This window comes from Dendrobates tinctorius, unplaced genomic scaffold (assembly GCF_039654945.1).
Source record: "Dendrobates tinctorius isolate UK_male_01 unplaced genomic scaffold, ASM3965494v1 ptg000104l, whole genome shotgun sequence".
Classification (NCBI taxonomy): domain Eukaryota; kingdom Metazoa; phylum Chordata; class Amphibia; order Anura; family Dendrobatidae; genus Dendrobates; species Dendrobates tinctorius.
The window spans coordinates 19,954,572-19,979,465 of NW_027361772.1; the positions used below are offsets into that span (position 1 = coordinate 19,954,572).

The following is a 24,894-nucleotide window of genomic DNA, read 5'->3' on the forward strand; positions in this document are numbered from 1 at the left end:
ATACACTCTGTATAATACCTCCCCGCCTGTATACACTCTGTATAATACCGCCCTACCTGTATACACTCTGTATAATACCTCCCTTCCTGTATACACTCTGTACAATACCTCCCTGCCTGTATACACTCTGTATAATACCTCCCTGCCTATAGAACGTGGTTTCAGTGAGCAGCTACTTCCTGCATTCTCTCAAGGTTCCATTGTGAGGAGGTTCCATTGTGACGTCACGGCACTGTGTATCCATATAAGGACAGTTACGTCATTGGAGCTTCCCCGGGCGGAGATAAAAAGCAGCCGGAGTCCCCGGACAGAGCATCGGGAATCAGAGAGGACAGGAGAGAGAATTCGTAGAGCATCTTCCCTGAGGGAGGGCTATTAACCCCTTAGCTGCCACTTCTCCACCTGATCTGAAATCCCCACACCTTGTAAATGCCATAATAATCTTTGCCGCTGCCCCGGTTCCAGGGTGGGTGCGCACATCACCCATGCAGGACACCTGTTACCCATCTCATGCCTCATCCTCACATCCCCCAGGTGCAGTACACATATGTGCAGCCTTCATTTGCGCCTTGATAGCGCATTTTTCAGGGTAGACCTATTCCACCATCTTATGGGGTAGCACTATATCCTCCTTTCATCCGTTGCATTAACCCATTATATACCCACCTCTCCAGCCACCTTCCCTCCCTGATTTATATGCTTCTGCCAGGGGCTCGGTGCAGGATCAGTGCAGCTCTGTGCATGGGGCACAAGTGAGACCCCCAGCCCCACCATGGAGCACAGTTAGTCCCCCCTCTTCTTACTATCGGGGGCAGATTGGGTGGCTGCCAAGAATCCAGCATCACTGAGGCACAGCTCCGACACGTCACATTCTGGGATTGCTCCTGCACTAAGGTGGGCATCACTTCACTCCTGGGCACTGGACGGTGCTATGACCGGGAAGCTGCTGGAGAAACTCCCTGTGAATATGACATCCCTTCTACCGGACACTCTCTACTCCGAGGATGGGCAGGATCTGACCGGAGCGCTGGCCATTTACCCTGGTGGGGGCAGCGAGCAGCATTACTCTGCCATGTCTGCAGGTGAGTGTGGGTACACATGTGGGGGCACTAGGACAAGGGCAGGTGAGTGTGGGTACACATGTGGGGGCACTAGGACAAGGGCAGGTGAGTGTGGGTACACATGTGGGGGCACTAGGACAAGGGCAGGTGAGTGTGTGTACATATGTGGGGGCACTAGGACAAGGGCAGGTGAGTGTGGGTACATATGTGGGGGCACTAGGACGAGGGCAAGTGAGTGTGGGTAGGTAGACATGCGGGGGGCACTAGCACAAGGGCAAGTGAGTGTGGGTACACATGCGGGGCCACTAGGACAAGGGTAGGTAGGATGCAGGTGAGTGTGGGTACACACTTGGGGGACACTAGGACAAGAGCAGAAGAGCAGGTAGGATGCAGGTGAGTGTGTGCACACGTGGGGGGCAGTAGGGAAAAGGTGTAGCAGTATGCAGGTGATTGTGGATACACACATGGAGAGCACTAGAACAAGGCCAGGTAGGATGCAGGTGAGTGTGGGTACACATAGGAGACTAGCACAAGGGCAGGTAGGATGCACGTGAGTGTGGGTACACATGGGGGCGCTAGCAGTAGGGCAGGTATGATGCAGGTGAATGTGGGTATACATAGGAGACTAGCAGTAGGGCAGGAGGATGCAAGTGAGTGTGGGTACACATAGGAGACTAGCAGTAGGACAGGAGGATGCAAGTGAGTGTGGGTACACATAGGAGACTAGCAGTAGGACAGGAGGATGCAGGTGAGTGTGGGTACACATAGGAGACTAGCAGTAGGACAGGAGGATGCAGGTGAGTGTGGGTACACATAGGAGACTAGCAGTAGGACAGGAGGATGCAGGTGAGTGTGGGTACACATAGGAGACTAGCAGTAGGACAGGAGGATGCAGGTGAGTGTGGGTACACATAGGAGACTAGCAGTAGGACAGGAGGATGCAGGTGAGTGTGGGTACACATAGGAGACTAGCAGTAGGGCAGGAGGATGCAGGTGAGTGTGGGTACACATAGGAGACTAGCAGTAGGGCAGGAGGATGCAGGTGAGTGTGGGTACACATGGGGGCACTAGCAGTAGGGAAGGAGGATGAAGGTGAGTGTGGGTACACATGGGGGCGCTAGCAGTAGGGCAGGTAGGATGCAGGTGAGTGTGAGCACACATAGGAGACTAGCACAAGGGCAGGTATGATGCAGGTGAGTATGTGTACACATAGGGGCGCTAGCAGTAGGGTAGGAGGATGCAGGTGAGTGTGGGTACACATATGGGGGCACAAGCAGTAGGATGCAGGTGAGGATGGTTACACACATGGGGGGCACTAGTAGTAGGGTAGGTAGGATGTAGATGAGGGTGGGTACACACAAGGGGGGCTAGCACAAGGACAGAGATGCAGTAATGTGCTTGGTTTGAGGGTGGACAGATTTTGGGGAGCAGGTGATGGGGTTGTTTTATTATTAGAAGAGTGAAAGCAGCCATGTATTTAAGGGGTACTAGCCATGTAGCATAAAAGGTAGGTAAAAATGTATCCAAGCACGACTAATACTGTATCTAAGATGAGCTGCTGATGTATGTAATTATCGGATACAAGTTCAGTGGCCTCCTGTGATGTGTCTATAGGAATGTTCCGCTGATGATGTCTCTGCCTCATGTCACATATTCAGACTCTCTTGTTGGAGGCACTAACTACTGTGGTATACAGCTCTGTGTAGCCCACCATTGCTGTGCCTGGCATCATTGCTGGTGTCAGGCTCCTCGGTAAGGTTTGGGGCAAGGTCTTGGTCTCCCCACTGTATACAAGGACAGGTTTGCCCAGTTGTTTCCCAGAGGGTTCCCCACCGCCAACAAAGCAGCCATGTGCAGAACTCCCATGTGCAGTGCCCCCCATGTGCAGAGCCCCACATGTGCAGTGCCCCCCATGTGCAGTGCCCCCCCATGTTCAGAGCCCCCCCATGTGCAGTGCCCCCCATGTGCAGAGCCCCCCCATGTGCAGTGCCCCCCATACGCAGAGCCCTCCATGTGCAGAGACCCCCATGTGCAGTGCCCCCCATATGCAGAGCCCCCCCCATGTGCAGTGCCTAGCCCTCCATGTGCAGAGACCCCCCCATGTGCAGTGCCCCCCCATACGCAGAGCCCCCCATGTGCAGTGCCCTTCATGTGCAGAGACCCCCCATGTGCATTGCCCCCCCATATGCAGAGCCCCCCATGTGCAGAGCCAGATGCTCCAACACTAAGAACGTCACATTGTGGGGGAAGGAAGTCTTTAAATATGGTTGCGGAGGTGGGGGAGCTCCCAGCCTGGTGTGTGGGGGTGGCAGGCTGGGTTGGGAGGTGACACGTGGGGGCAGCTGGTGACAGCTCACAGGATAGTGGGTGAGTAGGTGTAGTGTGGGGGGCAGGGGGATTTCCAAGTTTAACTCCTTAAAATGCAGATGACCTTTAAAACTTTGAGGAGCCTAAAAGGTCAATCTAGAGAAAACTTCATATAACTCCAATAAAAGGAGCATAATGACTTGTGTACTTGCATCTATGTGTATATAGCTAAGAGGACAATAAATGTATACAGATAGAGGACACTACTTGTATACAGAGGATACTACTTGTATGCAGAGGATACTACATGTATACAGACAGAGGACACTACATGTATACAGATAGAGGACACTGTGTATACAGATAGAGGATATAGATAGAGGACACTACATGTATACAGATAGAGGACACTATGTGTATACAGAGGATACTACATGTATACAGATAGAGGACACTGTGTATACAGATAGAGGACACTACACGTATACATGGGCAGCACGGTGGCTCAGTGGTTAGCGCTGCAGCCTTGCAGCGCTGGAGTCCTGGGTTCGAATCCCACCAAGGACAACATCTGCAAGGAGTTTGTATGTTCTCCCCGTGTTTGCGTGGGTTTCCTCTGGGCACTCCGGTTTCCTCCCACATTCTAAAGACATACTGATAGGGAATTTAGATTGTGAGCCCCATTGGGGACAGTGATGAAAATGTGTGCAAACTGTAAAGCGCTGCATAATATGTTAGCGCTATATAAAAATAAAGATTATTAAAAATAAAATAAAGATTATTATACAGATAGAGGACCCTATGTGTATACAGAGGATACTACATGTATACAGATAGAGGACACTATGTGTATACAGAGGATATAGATAGAGGACACTACATGTATACAGATAGAGGACACTATGTGTATACAGAGGATACTACATGTATACAGAGGACACTACATGTATACAGAGGATACCTAATACTCTCCACACCTGCATCATATTCAGCTACTTTGTCAGGATCAGGTGTAAACCCATAACATTTGGCACAATGGGCAATCTTAGAATACGTATAATTAACATATATACAGTCATGGCCAAAAGTATTGACACCCCTATTATCTGACAGAATTGCAGGGGTGTCAATACTTTTGGCCATGACTGTATATATATATATATCTTACTAGCAGTATATATATGAGTTACATTATAACTACCATTATATTGATGAGAGCCAGCACCATGATCATGGCATGTAAAGAGCGAGCAGATAGGAAAGGCTCATTTATAGGAAATGCCATTCACTTGTATTATAACTAGGGAAATAGTCAGTATGTGTAAACCTGACCAAAGGGACCAAACTATTATTTTAGCCAAAAGATAAAACAGTCTGGAAAGTAGCCGGCCACATTTAATATTTTCACCCTACAGTTTTCTTTCTGCTATAGATTGTTCTCAGACATACTGTTTGTCCTTCACCCCAGTGTCATTACATATGTATGGCACGGATCTATTCCTACAGTTACACCAAAAGATACCAGTTGTAGTGATTTTGGGAATATCGAAACTTTAATTTGACTGGGGACAAATACTTTACATGTGACCCAACCTGTTACATTAGAAATGCCTCAAAGAAGACACAATGTAAAGAAAAGTCATCATTGTGAAGACATACTAAAGGGGATCTCAGGATCTCTAGGATGTATTAACAGAAGCATACAGTCTAGATCACGTGAAGTCATTATTTCCCTCTACTCCTCTTTGGTCAGACCTCATCTGGAATATTGTGTCCAGTTTTGGGCACCACATTTTAAAAAAGACATCAACAAACTGGAGCAAGTTCAGAAAAGAGCGACCAGAATGGTGACAGGTCTGCAAACCCTGTCTTATGAGGAAAGGTTGCAGGATTTGGGAATGTTTAGTTTGCAAAAGAGAAGACTGAGAGGAGACTTAATAGCTGTCTACAAATATCTCAAGGGCTGTCACATTGTAGAAGGATCAACTTTATTCTCATTTGCACAAGGAAAGACTAGAAGCAATGGGATGAAACTGAATGGGAGGAGACACAGATTAGATATTAGAAAAAACTTTTTGACAGTTAGAGTGATCAATGAGTGGAACAGGCTGCCACGAGAAGTGGTGAGTTCTCCTTCAATGGAAGTCTTCAAACAGAGGCTGGACAGACATCTGACTGTGATGATTTAGCGAATCCTGCTTTGAGCAGGGGGTTGGACCAGATGGCCCAGGAGGTCCCTTCCAACTCTACGATTCTATGATTCTAAGAAAAAATGCTCAAAAGGATGTTCCCATTTCTTAATATAGTCCTTCTTAGAATTAAGTCCCCAAGGTCACATTCAGAGACCCAATCTGTAAGTAGATGGTAATAAGATGCCTAATTATTTGTCCAGGATGAGGGCACCATGCATAGATATCTATGGATTGGACATATTGACTACCTACTGATGTAGCAGAAGTATTGATAATGAATATACAGTATTGGGACCGATGGTAGTGTTTTGTGTTTTTTTATATGTACTCCCAAGATCATGACTTACAAAGTTCACCAACCTCAGACAGCGAAACATATGCATTAGGATATATACAGGGGTCATATGCAACCAACATAATGAGGGAAGAGCGCATTACTGTGGATTATGCGGGTATAAGTCTTAGGTTGCGGTAAAGTGTTATTTTCTCAGTAGCAGGTCTTGACAATCAGTTGATCGAAATGGGTTATCCAGTGTGGACATGAACTTTAAGTTTGGGTTTATTTAGATCTAAAGAAAATAAAGAGAGGATCTCAAACATGTGAGAGAAGGAGAAATAGAAGCAACAGCCTTGGATTTGTTTCCTCTTTTATGTAAATGAGAGGAAAACCACATATACAGATATTAGAACAAACTTTATGACAGTGAGGTTGATCAAGGAGTGGAACAGGATGCCACGAAAGGTGATGAGTTCTCCTCCAATGAAAGTCTTCAAACAGAGGCTGGACAAACATCTGTCTGAGATGGCTTGGCGAATCCTGCATTGAGCAGGGGGTTGGACACAATGACCCTGGAGGTCCCTTCCAATTCTACCATTCTATGATTCGATGATATACAGTTGTGTGAAAAAGTGTTTGCCCCCCTCCTGATTTCCTATTTTTTTTGCATATTTGTAGCACTGAAATGTTTCAGATCACCCAAAAAAAATTACCGTAAATATTAGACAAAGATAATACAAGTAAACACAAACTGCAGTATATAAATGAAGGTCATTATTAAGGGAAAAATAAGTTCAAACCTACAGGGGCCTGTGTGAAAAAGTGATTGCCCCTCCCCACCCCTCTATAAAACATAGATGAACTGTGGTTTGTCACATCTTCGGGAAGCCGAGTTAGAATTCCCTTACCACAACCAAGCCTGATTACTGCCATACCTGTTCTCAATCATGAAATCATTTAAACAGGACCTGCCTGACATTAAAGTAGACCAAAAGATCCTCAAAAGTTAGACATCGTGCCGCGATCCGAAGAAATTCTGGAACAAAAGTCATTGAGATCTATCTGGAAAAGGTTATAAAGCCATTTCTAAAGCTTTGAGACTTCAGCGAACCACAGTGAGAGCCATTATCCACAATGGCAAAAACATGAAACAGTGATGAACCTTCCCAGGAGTGACCGGACGACCAAAATTATACCAAAAGCGCAGAAATGTCTCAAGAGGTCACAAAAGCCCCCACACAACATCTAAAGAACTGCAGGCCTCACTTGCCTTAGTTCCTCTACTACTACTACTCCTCCTCTACTCTACCTCCCTCTACTAATGTACCTATACCCGACATTGCCATTTCTGTGTGTGGTTCCACTATTACTCCCCAGCAGCAGGCCCGCTGTCTTGGGGTCATACTTGATTCCGAGCTTTCCTTTGCCCCCCACATTCGATCACTGGCTCGCTCTTGTCATCTGCACCTCAAAAACATTTCTAGAATTCGACCTTTTCTTACCTTTGACTCTGCAAAAACTCTTACTGTTTCTCTTATTCATTCTCGTCTCGACTATTGTAACTCTCTTCTAATCGGTCTCCCTCTTACCAAACTCTCCCCTCTCCAATCTGTCTTGAATGCTGCAGCCAGGATCATATTCCTCACCAATCGTTACACCGATGCCTCTACCTTGTGCCAGTCATTACACTGGCTACCCATCCACTCCAGAATTCAGTATAAACTTATTACCCTCACTCACAAAGCCCTCCATGGCTCAGCACCACCCTACATCTCCTCCCTTGTTTCAGTATACCACCCTACCCGCGCCCTCCGTTCTGCTGATGACCTGAGGTTAGCATCCTCAATAGTCAGAACCTCCCACTCCCGTCTCCAAGACTTTACACGTGCCGCGCCAATTCTTTGGAATGCACTTCCCAGGTCAATACGATTAGTCCCCAATCCCCACAATTTTAAGCGTGTCCTGAAAACGCATTTATTCAGACTGGCCTACCACCTCAACACATTAACATAATCTATCCCTGTGTGGCAGAGCCAAAAGTTTTACCATAACCAGGTTCCCAGCATCATTCTCCCACACGCTTTATGCATCCATTAGCCCTCTGTGTCTGTACTGTTACACACTTAACATTATGGCTGGTCCATACAATCAGGGCAACTGTTACCACCCACCTTTCGTGTCTACCTCTTTCCTCATAGACTGTAAGCTTGCGAGCAGGGCCCTCTTTCCTCTTGGTATTTGTTATAATCTACTGTATGTGATTATTGTTATGCTGTAATGTCTATTGTCTGTACAAATCCCCTCTGAAATGTAAAGTGCTGCGGAATATGTCGGCGCTATAAAAATAAAATTTATTATTATATTATTATTATTAGTTAATGTCAGTGTTAATGACTCCATCATAAGAAAGAGACTGGGCAAAAATGGCCTGCATGGCAGAGCTCCAAGATGAAAAACCACTAATGAGCAATAAGAACATAAAGGATCGTCTCAGTTTTGGCAGAAAACATCTTGATGATCCCCAAGACTTTTGGGACAATACTCTTTGGACGCCACTCTGCCTCCACCTCCCGCCCTGCCTGCAGGGCACGCTGGTATCTAGGGTAAACATCCTGTTTCTAAGGGCCCCGCAGCCCATAGAAACCCGATATTTACGTTGGTAACCAGCGTGCTCGCTGATCCTGATCGCTGGAGGGGCTGTCTATGTGACAGCTCACCAGCGATCAGCTAACAATGTCCCAGTGATCCCATCCACGTCAGATCGTTGGTGGGATCGCTGGGACATCGTTATGTGTAACGGTACCCAAAGTCCTGACCTTAATCTGATTAAGATGATGTGGCATGACCTTAAAAAGGCGATTCATGCTCAGATACCCTCCAATGTGGATGAATTGCAACAATTCTGCAAAGACAAGTGGGCCAAAATTCCTCTATAGTGTTGTAAAAGACTCATTGCCAATTATCGCAAACGCTTAATTGCAGGTGTTGCTGCTAAGGGAGGCCCAACCAGTTAATAGGCTTAGGGGGCAACCACTTTTTCACACAGGACCCTGTAGGCTTGGATTTCTGTTTCTCTTAATAATAAAGACTGCATTTTGTGTTTACTTGTGTTGTCTAATATTTAAATTTGTTTGGTGATCTGAAACATTTAAATGTGACAAACATGTAAAAGAATAGGAGATGAGGAAGGGGGTAAAGGTAAACGCTTTTTGAAACAACTGTATGTGATCGCAGACTACTGTTCCTATTGTTCCAGTGTACACTCAGGCGATGATCACATAATGAGATATTATTATATTATTATATTAGGTGTTATCCGAGCATGTGTTGAACAGCCGCGAGACATGCAGCCGCGAGGACTCAAATATATTTTTCGAGCACGACCAAGACACTTGGTTAGCACCCGGGCATGCTCGAATAATGCCTTATCAGCAAGTTAGCTCATCACTATTTGGTTGTGTCTTAGAACCTAAATATTGACTCATACAGTTGTGCTCAATTTTACATTCCCCTTGTAGAATTTTTGCTTTCTTGGCCTTTTTTTCAGAGAATATGAATGATAACACCAAAACTTTTTCCCCACTTATGGTTAGTGGCTGGGTGAAGGCATTTATTGTCAAACAACTGTGTATTCTCTTTTTAAATCATAATGACAACCCAAAAAATCAAAATGACCCTGATCAAAAGTTCACATACCCCATTTCCTAATACCATGTATTGCCCCCTCTAACATCAATGACAGCTTGAAGTCTTTTGTGGTAGTTGTGGATGAGGTTCTTTATTTTCTCAGATGGTAAAGCTGCCCTCTCTTCTTGGCAAAAAGCCTCCAGTTCCTGTAAATTCCTGAGCTGTCTAGCATAAACTGCGTGCTTGAGATCTCCCCAGAGTGGCTCAATGATATTGAGATCAGGAGACTGAGATGGGCGCTCCAGAACCTTCACTTTGTTCTGCTGTAGCGAATGACAGGTCGACTTGGCCTTGTGTTTTGGATCATTGTCATTTTGGAAAGTCCAAATACATCCCATGTGCAGCTTCTGGGCTGATGATTGCAAATCTGCCTCCGGTATTTGCTGATAATGTGCTGCATTCATCTCTCCTTCAACTTTGACCAAGTTTCCTGTGCTTTTGTAGCTCACACTTCCCCAAAACATCAGCGATCCACCTCTGTGCTTTACAGTAGGAATGGTGTTCCTTTCATCATAGGCCTTGTTTACCTCTCTTCAAATGTAACATTTATGTTTGTGGCCAAAAAGTTGAATTTTGGTCTCATCACTCCAAACTACCTTGTTCCAGATGTTTTGAGGCTTGTCTCTGTGCTGTTTTGCGTATTGAAGCGGAGATACTTTGTGGCATTTGTGCAGTAACGGCTTTGCTCTGGCAACTCGAACATGCAGCCCATTTTTCTTCAAGTGCCTCCTTATTGTGCATCTTGAAACAGCCACACCGCTAGTTTTCAGAGAGTCCAGTATTTCAGTTGATGTAATTTGTGGGTTTTTCTTTGCATCCCAAACAATTTTCCTGGCAGTTGTGGAGGAAATCTTTGTTGGTCTACCTGACCGTGGTTTTGTTTTTACAGAGCCCCTGATTTTCCATTTCTTAATCACAGTTTGAACACTGCTGACTGGCATTATCAATTCCTTGGATATCTTTTTGTATCCCTTTCCTGTTTTATATAGTTCAACTACCTTTTCCCGTCAATCCGTTGACAATTCTTTTGCTTTCCCCATGACTCACAATCCAGAAATGTCAGTGGCTGGATGAAAGATGCAAGAGTCTGTCTGGATCCCAGAAACTTACTCAGCTTTTATGCGCACACACTGATTACAAGCAAACAGGTCACAGGTGAGGATGTTACCTTTAGTAGCAATTAAAACCCCTTTGTGTCAATTTCTTTGCATGTCATCAGGCCAAAATCACCAGAGTATGTGAACTTTTGATCAGGGTCATTTGGATGTTTTTGGCTGCATTATGATTTAAAAAAATAACACAGTAGTTTGTGGACAATAAATGGCTTCACCCAACCACTACCATGAGTGGAGAAAAAGTTTTGGTGTTATCATTCATATTCTCTGAAAAAAGGCCAAGAAAGCAAAAATTCTGCCAGGGTATGTAAACTTTTGAGCACAACTGTATATAAGATGTGTCTGGTGGAAATAATCTTGTAACCTGACCATACATTTCAGTGGGCAATTCAAATAGATCTGATTTCACAACACCAGCTGAATACAATATTACTTAGATCCTTTAGACCTGATGAGGCTGGTGCTCATACTTTAATAATGTTTGTCAAAATAACTATATAATACTTGATGAAAGTTTTCCTGCCTAATAAGATGAGCATTTTAGGAGTCCAGTTTGTAGCTCATTTTAATTTTTGGATTATACAGTCATACTGACATGGTTTTTCAAAGTGATTTCTCCAACCTCATCAGGTCTAACAGATATCTTTTTATAGAATGTGCAGTTTGTACTGTGATATCTGATTATGGATCCTATTTAACTTTTCTATACCCATCCCGCCATTCGCAATTTACATTCATATTTCTATTACTACATATGGAGGATGAAGAGTTTAGTGGCTCCTGGTCACTTCTCCTTATGTTGAAGTTTAGACCCTATATTAGAGAGTAAATCATCCCCAATAACACGTACTGACAATTAAATTAAAATATTGTTCTCTAGAAGCATTGCTTACTAAAGTGGTTGTCTTATCTAACTTCAAAATTTGCCCCCAAGAACATCAGCTGGTGCGGCCAGCCATGCAACTCAAGGGTAAATGTAGTCTTACAGCTGTCCATTTGATTCCACCACAACAAGAGCCGCAGAGTCACTCTCTGTTCTGACTCATAGATGGTCCTGAGCAAAGAACCCCTCATATAATGTCCACATGCCCCAACATGTCCATAAGCCTCATAGAGACTGGTGCTGAGCAAAGCACCCCCTTATATAATGTCCATATGCCCCAACATGTCCACACGCCTCATAGAGACTGGTCCTGAGCAAAGAACCCCCTATATAAAGCTCATATGCCTCAACATGTATATAAGCCTCATAGAGGCTGGTCCTGAGCAAAGAACCTCTTTATATAATGCCCATATGCCCCAACATGTCCATAAGCCTCATAGAGGCTGGTCCTATGCAAAGAACCCACCATATAATGTCCATATGCCCCAACATGTCCATACACCTCATATAGGCTGGTCCTGAGCACAAAACCCCCTATATAATGTCCATATGCCCCAACATCTATATAAGCCTCACAGAGGCTGGTCCTGAGCAAAGAACCATATGCCCCAACATGTCCATAAGACTAATAGAGGCTGGCCCTTAGCAAATAGCCTTTTTAAATAATATTCATATGACTCAACAGGACAACCCCCTTGAGGAGAATTTGATGCCTTACATAGGCACCATATGGCAGCACACTAAGGGGGAAGTTTGCTCAGACTGGTCAAGTATTAAGGAGCGGGTACCTCTTAATAAATCTGGAGCATCTAGAGCTGTCTGTGCGTCACTGAACTCTATGACAGCTATGAGATGGTGTACATTTCCATGATAAATTTTGCCAATTTGGGGGGTAAATTATAATGAATTGCATGCTGCTTGGAGCTTGCAGAATAAAAAGGGCAAAACTTCACAAAATTATGCACAAGTATGGCTTGAGCAAATATATGTGACTTTTTATGCTACAGTTGTGGTGCACACTGTCCATGATATTGATACATAGTGACCAGGCTTGGACTAGCCTACAGGATAACAGGAGAATCCTCTGGTGGGCCATCACCCTCTTATATGAGCACTATATACATTATTCACTATGTACAGACATTCAACATTTTATATATCTACCAATCTACCAGATCATTGTAATACTGTATAAATTTGGGATTGGGGATAATGTCATATTTGCATGTAGCTGAAAAGTGGGGGTCTGGAGTTGGTGACTGGTGAGCCCTGGAGTTGGTGATGGATGAGCCCTGGAGTTGGTGACTGGTGAGCCCTGGAGTTGGTGACTGGTCAGCCCTGGAGTTGGTGACTGGTCAGCCCTGGAGTTGGTGACTGGTGAGCCCTGGAGTTGGTGACCGGTGAGCCCTGGTGTTGGTAACCGGTGAGCCCTGGTGTTGGTAACCGGTGAGCCCTGGATTTGGTGAACGGTGAGCCCTGGAGTTGGTCACTGGTGAGCCCTGGAGTTGGTCACTGGTGAGCCTTGGAGTTGGTCACTGATGAGCCCTGGAGTTGGTCACCAGTGAGCCCTGGATTTGGTGACTGATGAGCCCTGGTTTGTGAATGGTGGACCCTTGTGTTGGTGACTGGTGAGCCCTGGATTTGGTCACTGGTGAGCCCTGGAGTTGGTGACTGGTGAGCCCTGGATTTGGTGTCTAATGAGCCCTGGAGGTTGTTGAATGGTGGGCCCTGGAGTTTGGTGAATGGTGGGCCCTGGAGTTGGTGACTGGTGAGCCCTGGAGTTGGTGACTGGTGAGCACTGAATTTGGTGACTGATGAGCCCTGGAGTTGGTGACTGGTGAGCCCTGGAGTTGGTGACCGGTGGTGAGCCCTGGAGTTGGTGACTGATGAGCCCTGGAGGTTGGTGAATGGTGAGCCCTGGAGGTTGGTGACTGGTGAGCCCTGGAGTTGGTCACTGGTGAGCCCTGAAGTTGGTCACTGGTGAGCCCTGGAGTTGGTGACTGGTGAGCCCTGGAGTTGGTGACTGATGAGCCCTGGAGGCTGGTGAATAATGGGACCTGGAGTTGGTGACTGGTGAGCCCTGGAGTTCGTCACTGGTGAGACCTGAAGCTGCTGACTGTTGGGCCCTGGATTTGGTGACTGGTGAGCCCTGGTTTTGGTGACTGGTGGGCCCTTGGCACCCTTGCCGGACGCGTATCGTGACTCCAAAAAATATATTCCTCACTAGTCTCCATTGCAACTGTATTACTTGCTATATAGATCGCAGCCACTTCACACGGCAGTATATTACTTATATACTCATAAAAGCTTAAGAATATGTTCCGGAGAAGGGAAAGTGCCATCTTGTCATATTTTCCTGAAGCAATCATTAGACGTATTTTATTCATACAGACCCCCCCATGGATATACTTAGCACGCGGCTAAATAGCGAACCGTACTGTAACAATTTACCAGTACAGCTGCCTGTCTCTTATCACTGAATTACCCTCACATTTTCTCCGACTTCTGGTGCTATGGAGATATATTAAACCCTCTGTAACTCTCTCGCTGCTGGGAGCCATGTACAGAAACTTACATAGAGCAGAACTGAAATTATTGCATTGCGTCCAAAGGTGATCATATTGTGTCACAGTGCACAAAAACGGCAGACAAAACAGGAAAGCAAATGATTGACATCGGGTCTTTGTTGAGGCCCTCAGTGTGATGTATTAATAACGCAGGCACACACAAAGGAAAAGGGTCCTCACGACAAACTCCCATCGAGGTCACGCAGTAAGTGCCGAACCTTATTCAACACAGAATAGGAGGGTACAACACTTGTTTTCTCATTCACATCCTTACTAGTCTTCAAGTTGTAAAGGATTGTGTCATTCCCTTTATTTGGTGAAATTCTGTAGCTATGGAGAGAAAGACCCCATTATGTGTTCACATTGCCCACTGAAAAGGGAAGAAGGGTTCAACCTTAACTGGGTAACTGGGTTCAACCTTAGTTGTGTAACTGGGTTCATATTTTTGCAGTAGGTTCATAGCTGCTGCAGGGGATGCATGCTCATAAAGGGATTTTCTGTTCTTAAACTACAATTCTGAAGTCGCTCTGACTGCAGACTTGTGAATCCTCACATCGCGCACACTCCAGCCACATTCTCCGCTGCATATTCCCAGCCACATTCCGACTAGACTGTTTACAGCCTCACTCAATACACTTGCATTCCGTGAGTTTGCGCCCATCTAGTTGGAATGTGGTCAGGAGTATGCATACCGCATACTTGAGGTCACATGACTACAGGTTTCTCGCATCACTGTGCGCATGATGTGAGGATTCACAAGTCTGCAGTCATATAGAGTGACTACAGACTTGTAGTCCAACGACGGACAACCCCTTTGAGGAGGTCTTTCCCGCTCTGCTGACATTGCTATATTCCCCATAATATATAAATTCTGAAGTATCCTTTCTTATAATTTTTTTAATCCTCCTAGAAATGTACAAATAAATTAACAACAGGGTGTTACCACTTAGGGGTGTGTCCGGAAGCACTCTACCATTGTCCAATCAGTGTGCACAGTATCAAACAGTGCAGGGACACACCCCTTAGACTGAGGGGAATGGTAACACCCAGTTGTCAATTTAGCCATACATTTACAATAGAAATAACAGAGGAACACTGTAGTGCCGAGGGGAGAAAACATGCTCCAGAAATACAAGTATTCGTTAGGAGAGATGACAGCTCCACTGTAATATATTATGTATTGTGCTCACCACATCGTAAGATCGTTCTACAAGGGCTGATGTATTTTACTAATTATATTATGACTGTGGAGAGGATAGTGTGACCACATTGACCATGTACATATGTGAGCCCCTTATATTCTTTCTCTCTCTCTTCAGATAATGTAATGGATTTAGGTCTGTCAAATGACAAGACATCCCAGGATCTTTCTTACACAAGTACATTCCAGCCAGGCAACAAGACTGTCACATATTTGGGAAAGTTTTCTTTTGATTCCCCTTCCAACTGGTGCCAAGAAAACATCATCAGCTTAATGAGCGCTGGTATCCTTGGTGTGCCGACTTCTCAAGCCCCCACTGGTGGTGGAGGCGGAAGCAGTGGGAGCGGTGGTGGAGGAATTATGGGTCAGACACAAAGTGATGTGGAGTCTATGTTCCACAGTATTCCACCTTACTCTAGTTGTGGGGACCTGTATCACGATCAGGTGGGTTTTCAAGGAGGTGGTATGACCCCATACTCTTCGCAGGAATACCAATCAACTAAACAAAGTCTAGACTCTAGTGTATTCCCAATGATTCCAGACTACAACTTGTTTCACCACAACACTGAGATACCCACAGTGGACCAAAAACCTTTCCAAAACATGGAAGCAATGCGGGTCAACCCACCACCCATCACTCCACTGGAAACCATCAAAGCTTTCAAGGAAAAACAGGTCTTGCCAAGCTTCGGTGGTATGAACCATCAACCTCCGCTTACCCTCAAACCCATCAGGCCTAGAAAATACCCCAACCGCCCAAGCAAGACCCCATTACATGAGAGACCTCATGCTTGTCCTGCTGAAGGGTGTGACCGGCGCTTTTCACGCTCTGACGAGCTGACCCGCCATCTTCGAATCCATACAGGCCACAAGCCCTTCCAGTGTCGTATTTGCATGAGAAGCTTCAGCCGTTCTGATCACCTGACAACACATATCCGCACACACACGGGGGAGAAGCCTTTCGCTTGTGACTTCTGTGGGCGCAAGTTTGCACGTAGTGATGAGAGGAAGAGACATGCCAAGATTCACCTCAAACAGAAGGACAAGAAAGGAGCGGATAAGGCAGTCTGCTCTCCCTCGGTGGCACCAGCAGTTACCACATGCGCTTGATCTCTCACCCAAATTACTTTTCCTGAAGGAGAATGCTTGATTCAGTGTCCTCATCGCTGTCATTAAATGCTCTTCAGACTATGGGAAAGGGTCCACATCAACAGATCAGCACTGAACTTTGCATTCTTACTCCTTCCATTTTCGGAGCATTAACCTATCACACTCCTGAAGACCTCTTTACCCCACATGGATTAATATGCAGAGAAAGACTTTCCTTTGGAAGTCTACTCTAACTGTAGATCCCTTCCGCTCTCTCTTGTGCATACCTGCTTCCCTATACCCGAACTGCAATCCTCTCTGACTTATATAGCCTCACCGATGAGAATTTGGCAGCACAAGGTTCTCAGGGTACACAGGATTTAGAGAAACTAAATCCTTAGTTTGAGGCAGGGTCGCTTAATTGCTGCTATGGCAAACACAAAAAAAAAAAACTTCTGCTGCTACGTCCAAATGTTAAATCCTCACGTGCCTGTTGTCCATGTCACGTGGCTTCATTCCTTCTCTATCTGTCATTCTTTCCATTCTCATCCTGCTATCATCATCCTTCTAGTATCTCATCTGACAGATTTCACATCTCTACCTTAAAGATCTATTCTCTTTCTCTTTCCTTTCAATCCCCCCTCTCCTCTCTCTTTTTTCACTCTCTCGTATAATTCCCACCCCACCCCCATTATTTCTTTTCAACGTCTGTCACACAATTTTATTACAGGGGAAAAAAAGAAGAAAAAAAAAGCAACTACAGCTTGAGTCAGTGTGTGCAAAAGCGTGCGTGCATGATAATATAGGATTTTCATTATTACCCCATGTGTTGCTGTCCTCAGCTGCAGAGGGATGGAGGAACAGGAGCACAGTGATTACTTTTTGACCAAAGAGCCACCCAGTTTGGTGTCTTTCTGCAGTTCTGTCCATTGGTCTAAGTGTTATTTACTCAGCAGTTGTAAAAAAAACAAAAAAAAAAACAAAAAACTTTTATTAACTCACAGGTCCAGGCAGTTCAATCATATGGTAGAATAAAATTAGTTTCACCAGATGTGGGTCCTGTGTGGTCGGGAAAGGGCCAAATCCAAATCTTCTACGTAAGGGCTTCACAAGCTGTGGTTATGGCATGCAGCTTGTAAATAATAAACAGGGGTGTAACTATAGTCCTAGTCGGACCCTGAAGCCTAGGAGGGCCAAAAGGTCCCCTTGGCCAATATGAAAAGACCAAGAACCGTGAAAGTTGAGGGTCCAGTAGCTTTGGGGCCTACAAGCTTCAAGTTACATCTTTTATGGTAAGATTGATCAAACTGTACTACATTCCATTAAAAAATAGAAAATCACTTTTATTTTTCCAAATTGAGAGAACCTGGAACAGGCAGGGTGTAAGAACCGATGATATGGTTTGCAAAAATCAAAAAGCTTCCTACCCTATACTTGCTGACTCCACTGCACCCACTTCTCTAGGAGAACTAGGTTTTGTTCACCCCCTTATTCCTTTGTAGGACAGAAGAAGATGGATCTTGAAATGCTTTGAGGAAAAGGGTAGTCCTATGTACATTTTTAGCAGAGGTGGGGGGTCCATAGGCCAGTAAGTAAATTGTACAATACAGATGGGAGAGGATATTACAAATTTTGCACTGAGGCCCAAGAGCATCATGCAAAGGCGAGATACGGCTAATCTAAGCTGTGGCCCCCACTTTTCAGAGGGCTTATTGCATGTGTGTTTTTGACACCTGGTAGTGGTTAATGACTATGGATTCTGGGAAGGAATATGCCCTCCGCTGTGTCATTGGAAAGCTTTTACATTCCCATAGGATTACAGGGACTTTTCTCAGTTTTCTCTAGCCTCTACCTTGTTCACTTTCTCTCTGTGTCAGCTACTCATCTCTAATTCACTCTCCTAATTTCTCATCTCTCCCTGTGTTCTCCTTGTCACTTGTGCTTCCTCCACTCACTGTCATTCTCCCTCCTTCCCAGATAATCCTGCCTGTGCTTCAGCCCTCTCCTTTTATATAATGACATGTGTTTGTCACTTTGAGAAGAGTCAGTGGGGGGGCAGGGTTTGGGGATGAGCCATTCCACCTCTCTCTTGCATGTCTCTGCATGACAGTCAGGTCTAAAAAAAAACAAAAATGAAATTTTTTTTCTGTTCTTTTTGCTGCTATGGTAAAGATATAAAATGAAAAAGATCCAAACAATGAAACAAACAAAAAAATAAATAAAACATTTCCCCTTTGCTGCCAGTCCAAAGACAGAAATTAGATCCTGTGTGCAAAAGCCTATAGTATATAGTGATTAGGGACAACGGTAACCCTAGAAGTGAATCAACATCGAACATTTAGTAGCTTTAAAAAGGGACAACAGGCTAATTACAGGGCAACAATGGCTATTAAAATTACTTTTTTACAGGTGACATCTGATAAACACTTTGATAGGGTAAGTGCACACAGTGCGGATTCATCTGCGGATTTTTCCGCACGGATTTGCAGGTAAATCCGCAGGTAAAATGACCTGCGGTTTACCTGCGAATTTGCCTGCAGTTTACCCCTGCGTTTTGACACCTGGACAATGGAACAGGAGTCAAACCGCTGCGGAATCCGCAGAAAGAATTGACATGCTTCGGATATAAAACCGCAGCAAACCCGCGTGGAAAAATCCGCAGTATGTGCACAGCGGTTTTTAAAATCCATTGGTTAACATTGTACTATACCTTGCTTGCGGATCTGAAGCAGATCCACAAAGGCAAATCCGCTGCGGATCCGCAGCAAAATCCGCACCATGTGCACACACCCTAAGGCTGTAGGAAATTAATTTGGCGGTAGTATACGATAAATGCCAGCAGGTACAATAGTCATATCTTTGCTAATATCATCATGGATATCATGAGGATTTTTATTATTAGATCTCTCCAAACAATTCCGAAAACAAGAACACTCCATGGAGTTGTTTTCCATACACAGGCACTTTAATTATTAAGCAGATTGCTCCTCTTATGTATGAATGCTGCACTTTTTTCTAAAAGCATTTCTATGGTCAAACTTTAAACGTTACCTTAAGACATCACTAGATACATTGTTTCTTTTCCATGCCATCCAGATATACTTTTTCCTATTTCAGCAGGGTTTAATGAAAAAAAAACAGCAATTGTTTGGCAGCTATGAAGGCCCTGTTCACATCATACTTATACCAAACGTATCTATAGGTCTCCATACATCTGGCAGGGCCATAGTCCTCCTGCCAGTGTATATCACTATTGCATTTTATCCGGAATGCTATATCTCAGACGCAGGGGTGGACACACACAATATTGGTGCAACCTAGGGCTCAAGAGGTAAGGAGGCCCACTTCCATCTCCAAAACCAGTGGAATTCTTCATTATGAGGAGCTATTGGGTCCCTCTTTTGTATGTGTCCACTCCTGCTCAGAAGCCTACACTAATCCATACAAATATACACACAGTACATGTATTGTTTTTTATCGGATCAGATATTGAAATTCCAACTGTCCTATCCTTCTCTCCTCCGTCATCTACTGGGGTACATTTGGGAGGTCCCCATTCACATTAAATGGTTGGCTGGTCCAGCCGGAGGGTTTGGACGACACATTCAAGGGGGACCTTTAGTTACACGTTCTGGCTTCAAAGATATGCATAGCTTTTCCTTTCTGCTCTCTTTGTGACTTCTCAGGTTTACACTGGATTAAATGACAGTATGGGAGTAAAAAAAAAGCTAAAAATGTGGCTAATACCTTTTTCCATGTTCTAAAGAGGAGTTTTTGCTCTCATTTTATTGCTGCTGACTCCTGTGTATTCCATTCTGTTTCCTTTTTTTAAAATCTGAAATACAGTTCCAGAGATATGTGTCTTTTTACTTAGTGCTCATTGTTAGCAAGGGGGCGTTGCTTATAGGGTAATAATGCAGAGAAGCTTAAAGACACGCCCCAGAGGATCCAGTAAGCCACGCCGCCTAGGAAGCCGCTAAAAAAATAGCATGAAATAGAAGGCCCATATCTCTGGAACTGTATAGCTGATAAAAAAATACAAATAAACAACAAAAAACGAATTACTCAGGTGAGCAGCGGAAATAAAGTAAGAGGTCAAACTGGGCACTTTTAACCTGGCAACAAGTAATACAGTGTTCTAAGGCACATATCTGTGCATGGAGTTTTAGAGCTATGGCTCCTATCTGCTTTAAGCCATGCTTGCACACAGATATCCATGCTACTACACATATCGGCAAACAATTCTAGATGCAACAGGTAAAATGTTCATGTGATATTGAAGTGCACTGTATAGGCGGGAAAATATTTTGTGAAACCCATGCTCCAGCAGTGAAGGGCTTAAAGGTAATGTACAAAGTCCCTTTTCTATGTATGCATGTAATAATCTACAATAGAGGTATGGGATATGGAGGGGGCAGCATTTCGAATCGCATTCCTGGCCTTTATAGATATCATGACATTGAGCTGGTGCTGTTACATGGCTGTTGCACTTTATAGTGGTGTCTGGTATACAGATAAAAAAATATGCTGCATTGTATCACGACTATCTCTATCTACTGATGATGACTACGCTGCATTGTATAACAACTATCTCTATATACTGATGATGACTACGCTGCATTGTATAACAACTATCTCTATATACTGATGATGACTACGCTGCATTGTTTAAATGACACTGAGTACCTCTACGCTCCCCACATGACTACATGGTACAGATCATACTTGCCACTGCTTTTATGTGTGCACTAAATGTTCATAATCATGGGAGGGGAAACTGCTGCTTTTGAGGGGATATTTTCCAAAATGGCAGCTGTTTTATTATATGCTTATTATTAGTTTTTTTTTGTAAAAAATTGTAAAAAAAAAAAAAAAGTGAAAGCAAATGTTCTATATATTTTGTGGCTGTTTATATTCCCAGAGAGATTTCTATGTACCTTATAATAAGGTGGATTAATATATATATAAATAGATTTATTTCTTGGGCAGAGGGACCTTCTGTCTGTGAGAGAGATAATATGCTGTCAATAAGTTTGCCAGATCCCACGTTGTTTTTTTTCTCCCTCTGTAACGTGGACGTGTCAGGCTGATATATAAAAGCATTTCAATTGAAGACTGATAAAAAAATTTCATCTCTATGTATTGTGTCCCATTGTTTTTATTCAATGTGATACATGATGGCTGAATGATGAGTGATATTTGTATAGAGACAGAAATATTAAATCTCCTAGGTTAAAAAACAAACCAAAAAAAACAATATATACCCTAAGGCTGGAGTCACACTGCCGAATTTTTCATGCGATAATCGCATTGCATAGCATGGACTGGCCGGTACCTCTCCTGGCCTGAGCATGACAGCATGATGGATTACTATGGAGCTGTCAATCTCAGGTCAGGAGAGCAGACAGCCAGTGTGAGGTTTACGATGCGATTCGGACAAAAAATTTGCCAGTGTGTCTCTGCCCTAATCGTTAAAATTGCATCAATTACACAAGTGAATAATAACTTGAAACACAAGTACTTGTCAGAATGAAAACAAATGCCCACTAGACTGTAGAGAGATTTAAAAGGTTTCATTCTGACATCACTCTCAGTACAAGGCACGTCCACGTCGTAGTCTCTATAAACGCCTCTGATCATTACACTGGCCCTAGCGGAGTCACCAGTATTTCCCGCTAGGCCGTAAGTCCTAGATATGCGAGTCACTGGGTATACACCTTGTACTGTATGTCTGCGCTGGAAGTAACAGCCCACAGAAACAGACCTCTGCTACAGCCGGATCGTCTCTCTAGCCTGGTTCAGATCTGGTCATGATCTTCTACTGGAGCTGCTTAATAATCTTCTACTGCCGCTGGTCACAGACTTTTACTGGCGCTGATTACAGACTTCTACTGGCGCTGGGCACTGATCTTCCTTACAGCTCAGGCCTTATCTGGCATCTAACCGCTGTCAAACCATTCTTTGACGATGGTGGCTGTAAGCCCACCTAGCAATTAAACATCCTGTGCTGGTACAGGTTCTGACGCCAACTGTCTCTTCTCAGCCAGCCCTTTTATAACTAGTCACTTTGACACAGGTGTCACTTGACCTGGTGTCGTCTTCAATCTCCTCCCCTGGGAACATAGGTTTCCACTAATAGGTTCCTACTACTCTAGTTCTTTCTTTACTTTCACTTTCTCCTTTGACCAACAGATGGCGGTGTTCGCTTGCAATTACTCAGCTAGGCATCAACTTCAACTGTATTCTCTCATGTCCACCTTCTTACAGCTGCAGGACCCCAAAATTGTATCCGTTTACTATGCAGGGGATTTGGAGCTTTAAATCTATATGAGAAAATCAGTCAGCATTAATTTATTCATATTTAGATTGAAAAATTGTGTTCAATGACAAGCATTCTCTTGAACGTGGGACTGCACTTTCAGGTAAGAATGAGCTGTTATGTGAGTGCATATGAGGAAAAACAATTTCTGGCCATTATATGTCCTGCGTTTTCTTTTCAAATTTTTCTCTGCACTAAAGACTCCCTCAGCCTTTTATTTTGGTGTTCCTGGACTTTTTCTTCCTTCAGCTTCTCGCTTTCCCCCTCCCTTTCCCATAGACGTATAGGCATAAGGTGTAACTTGATCCTTCATTGCAGACAGATTTGCAGATAGATATAAGCAGGTGTTGAGAATGAATGACCAGTGCAAGAAATGAATAAATACATAAAATAAATAAATATATATATATACACTCACTGGCCACTTTATTAGGTACACCTGTCCAACTGTGTGTTAAGACTTAATTTCTAATCAGCCAATCACATGGCGGCAACTCAGTGCATTTAGGCATGTAGACATGGTCAAGACAATCTCCTGCAGTTCAAACCGAGCATCAGTATGGGGAAGAAAGGTGATTTGAGTGCCTTTGAACGTGGCATGATTGTTGGTGCCAGAAGGGCTGGTCTGAGTATTTCAGAAACTGCTGATCTACTGGGATTTTCACGCACAACCATCTCTAGGGTTTACAGAGAATGGTCCGAAAAAGAAAAAAAATCCAGTGAGCGGCAGTTCTGTGGCTGGAAATGCCTTGTTGATGCCAGAGGTCAGAGGAGAATGGGCAGACTGGTTCGAGCTGATAGAAAGGCAACAGTGACTCAAATTGCCACCCGTTACAACCAAGGTAGGCAGAAGAGCATCTCTGAACGCACAGTGCGTCGAACTTTGAGGCAGATGGGCTACAGCAGCAGAAGACCACACCGGGTACCACTCCTCTCAGCTAAGAACAGGAAACTGAGGCTACAATTTGCACAAGCTCATCGAAATTGGACAGTAGAAGATTGGAAAAACGTTGCCTGGTCTGATGAGTCTCGATTTCTGCTGCGACATTCGGATGGTAGGGTCAGAATTTGGCGTAAACAACATGAAAGCATGGATCCATCCTGCCTTGTATCAACGGTTCAGGCTGGTGGTGGTGGTGTCATGGTGTGGGGAATTTTTTCTTGGCACTCTTTGGGCCCCTTGGTACCAATTGAGCATCGTTGCAACGCCACAGCCTACCTGAGTATTGTTGCTGACCATGTCCATCCCTTTATGACCACAATGTACCCAACATCTGATGGCTACTTTCAGCAGGATAATGCGCCATGTCATAAAGCTCGAATCATCTCAGATTGGTTTCTTGAACATGACAATGAGTTCACTGTACTCAAATGGCCTCCTCAGTCACCAGATCTCAATCCAATAGAGCATCTTTGGGATGTGGTGGAACGGGAGATTCGCATCAGGGATGTGCAGCCGACAAATCTGCGCCAACTGTGTGATGCCATCATGTCAATATGGTCCAAAATCTCTGAGGAATGCTTCCAGCACCTTGTTGAATCTCTGCCACGAAGAATTGAGGCAGTTCTGAAGGCAAAAGGGGGTCCAACCCGTTACTAGCATGGTGTACCTAATAAAGTGGCCAGTGAGTGTATATTGTCAGGCTCCTGACAGCGCCGGCAGGGACTCACCCGTACTGTAGGGGCCCCGGGGACAGGAATAGCCGGAAAGTACAGATGCACAGGACCTGAACACTGAAACTTTAGCAAGCAGGCACAGGACCTACAGTCATGTGACAGCAAGGGGGCGGGGCTTAGTGTCCTGCTTGCAGAGATGGTAGAAAACTCAGAGTCGGGCAAAACGGAGGTCATACAGAATATGGGCAAATGAGGTACAGAATCGTGAGTCAGAGAATAGTCAGGCGTAGCAGAGGGTCACACACGGGATGGAGGCAGAAGAACCAGAGGAGCGGTCACAGGGAGGTCAAAGCCAGGGGTCATACACGGGACGGACACACAAGTACAAATCAGAATCCAAGAGACGTAAACCGAGGCCAAACCAGATCATACACCAAACAATCGTACCAGGACAGGCGAGAGCACAAACGGAGCAGGGTCGGGCACACTCAAACTAGGAGTATAAACGACAGTGGAGGGTCCTCACCTGAAGCTATAAAAACCCTCCCCAGACCCAGGAGGAGGCTCTACCAATTAACC

At 44.5% G+C, this 24,894-nt stretch overlaps 1 protein-coding gene across 1 annotated transcript; it reads left to right on the forward strand.

Moving 5' to 3' along the window:
• Positions 1-303: 303 nt before the first annotated feature.
• On the forward strand, positions 304-21,517 carry EGR3 (early growth response 3). Its single transcript, XM_073588904.1, has 2 exons — positions 304-1,082; positions 15,409-21,517. Exons 1-2 carry the CDS (start codon positions 932-934, stop codon positions 16,398-16,400), a joined length of 1,143 nt encoding a protein of 380 aa, XP_073445005.1. The 5' UTR covers positions 304-931; the 3' UTR covers positions 16,401-21,517.
• The last annotated feature ends 3,377 nt before the right edge of the window (positions 21,518-24,894 follow it).

Coding starts and splice junctions, on each gene's coding strand:
- EGR3 (XM_073588904.1), top strand. CDS start 932: ATGACCGGGAAGCTGCTGGAGAAACTCCCTGTGAATATGACATCCCTT. Junction 1,083..15,408: donor TTACTCTGCCATGTCTGCAG/GTGAGTGTGGGT, acceptor CTCTCTCTTCAG/ATAATGTAATGGATTTAGGT.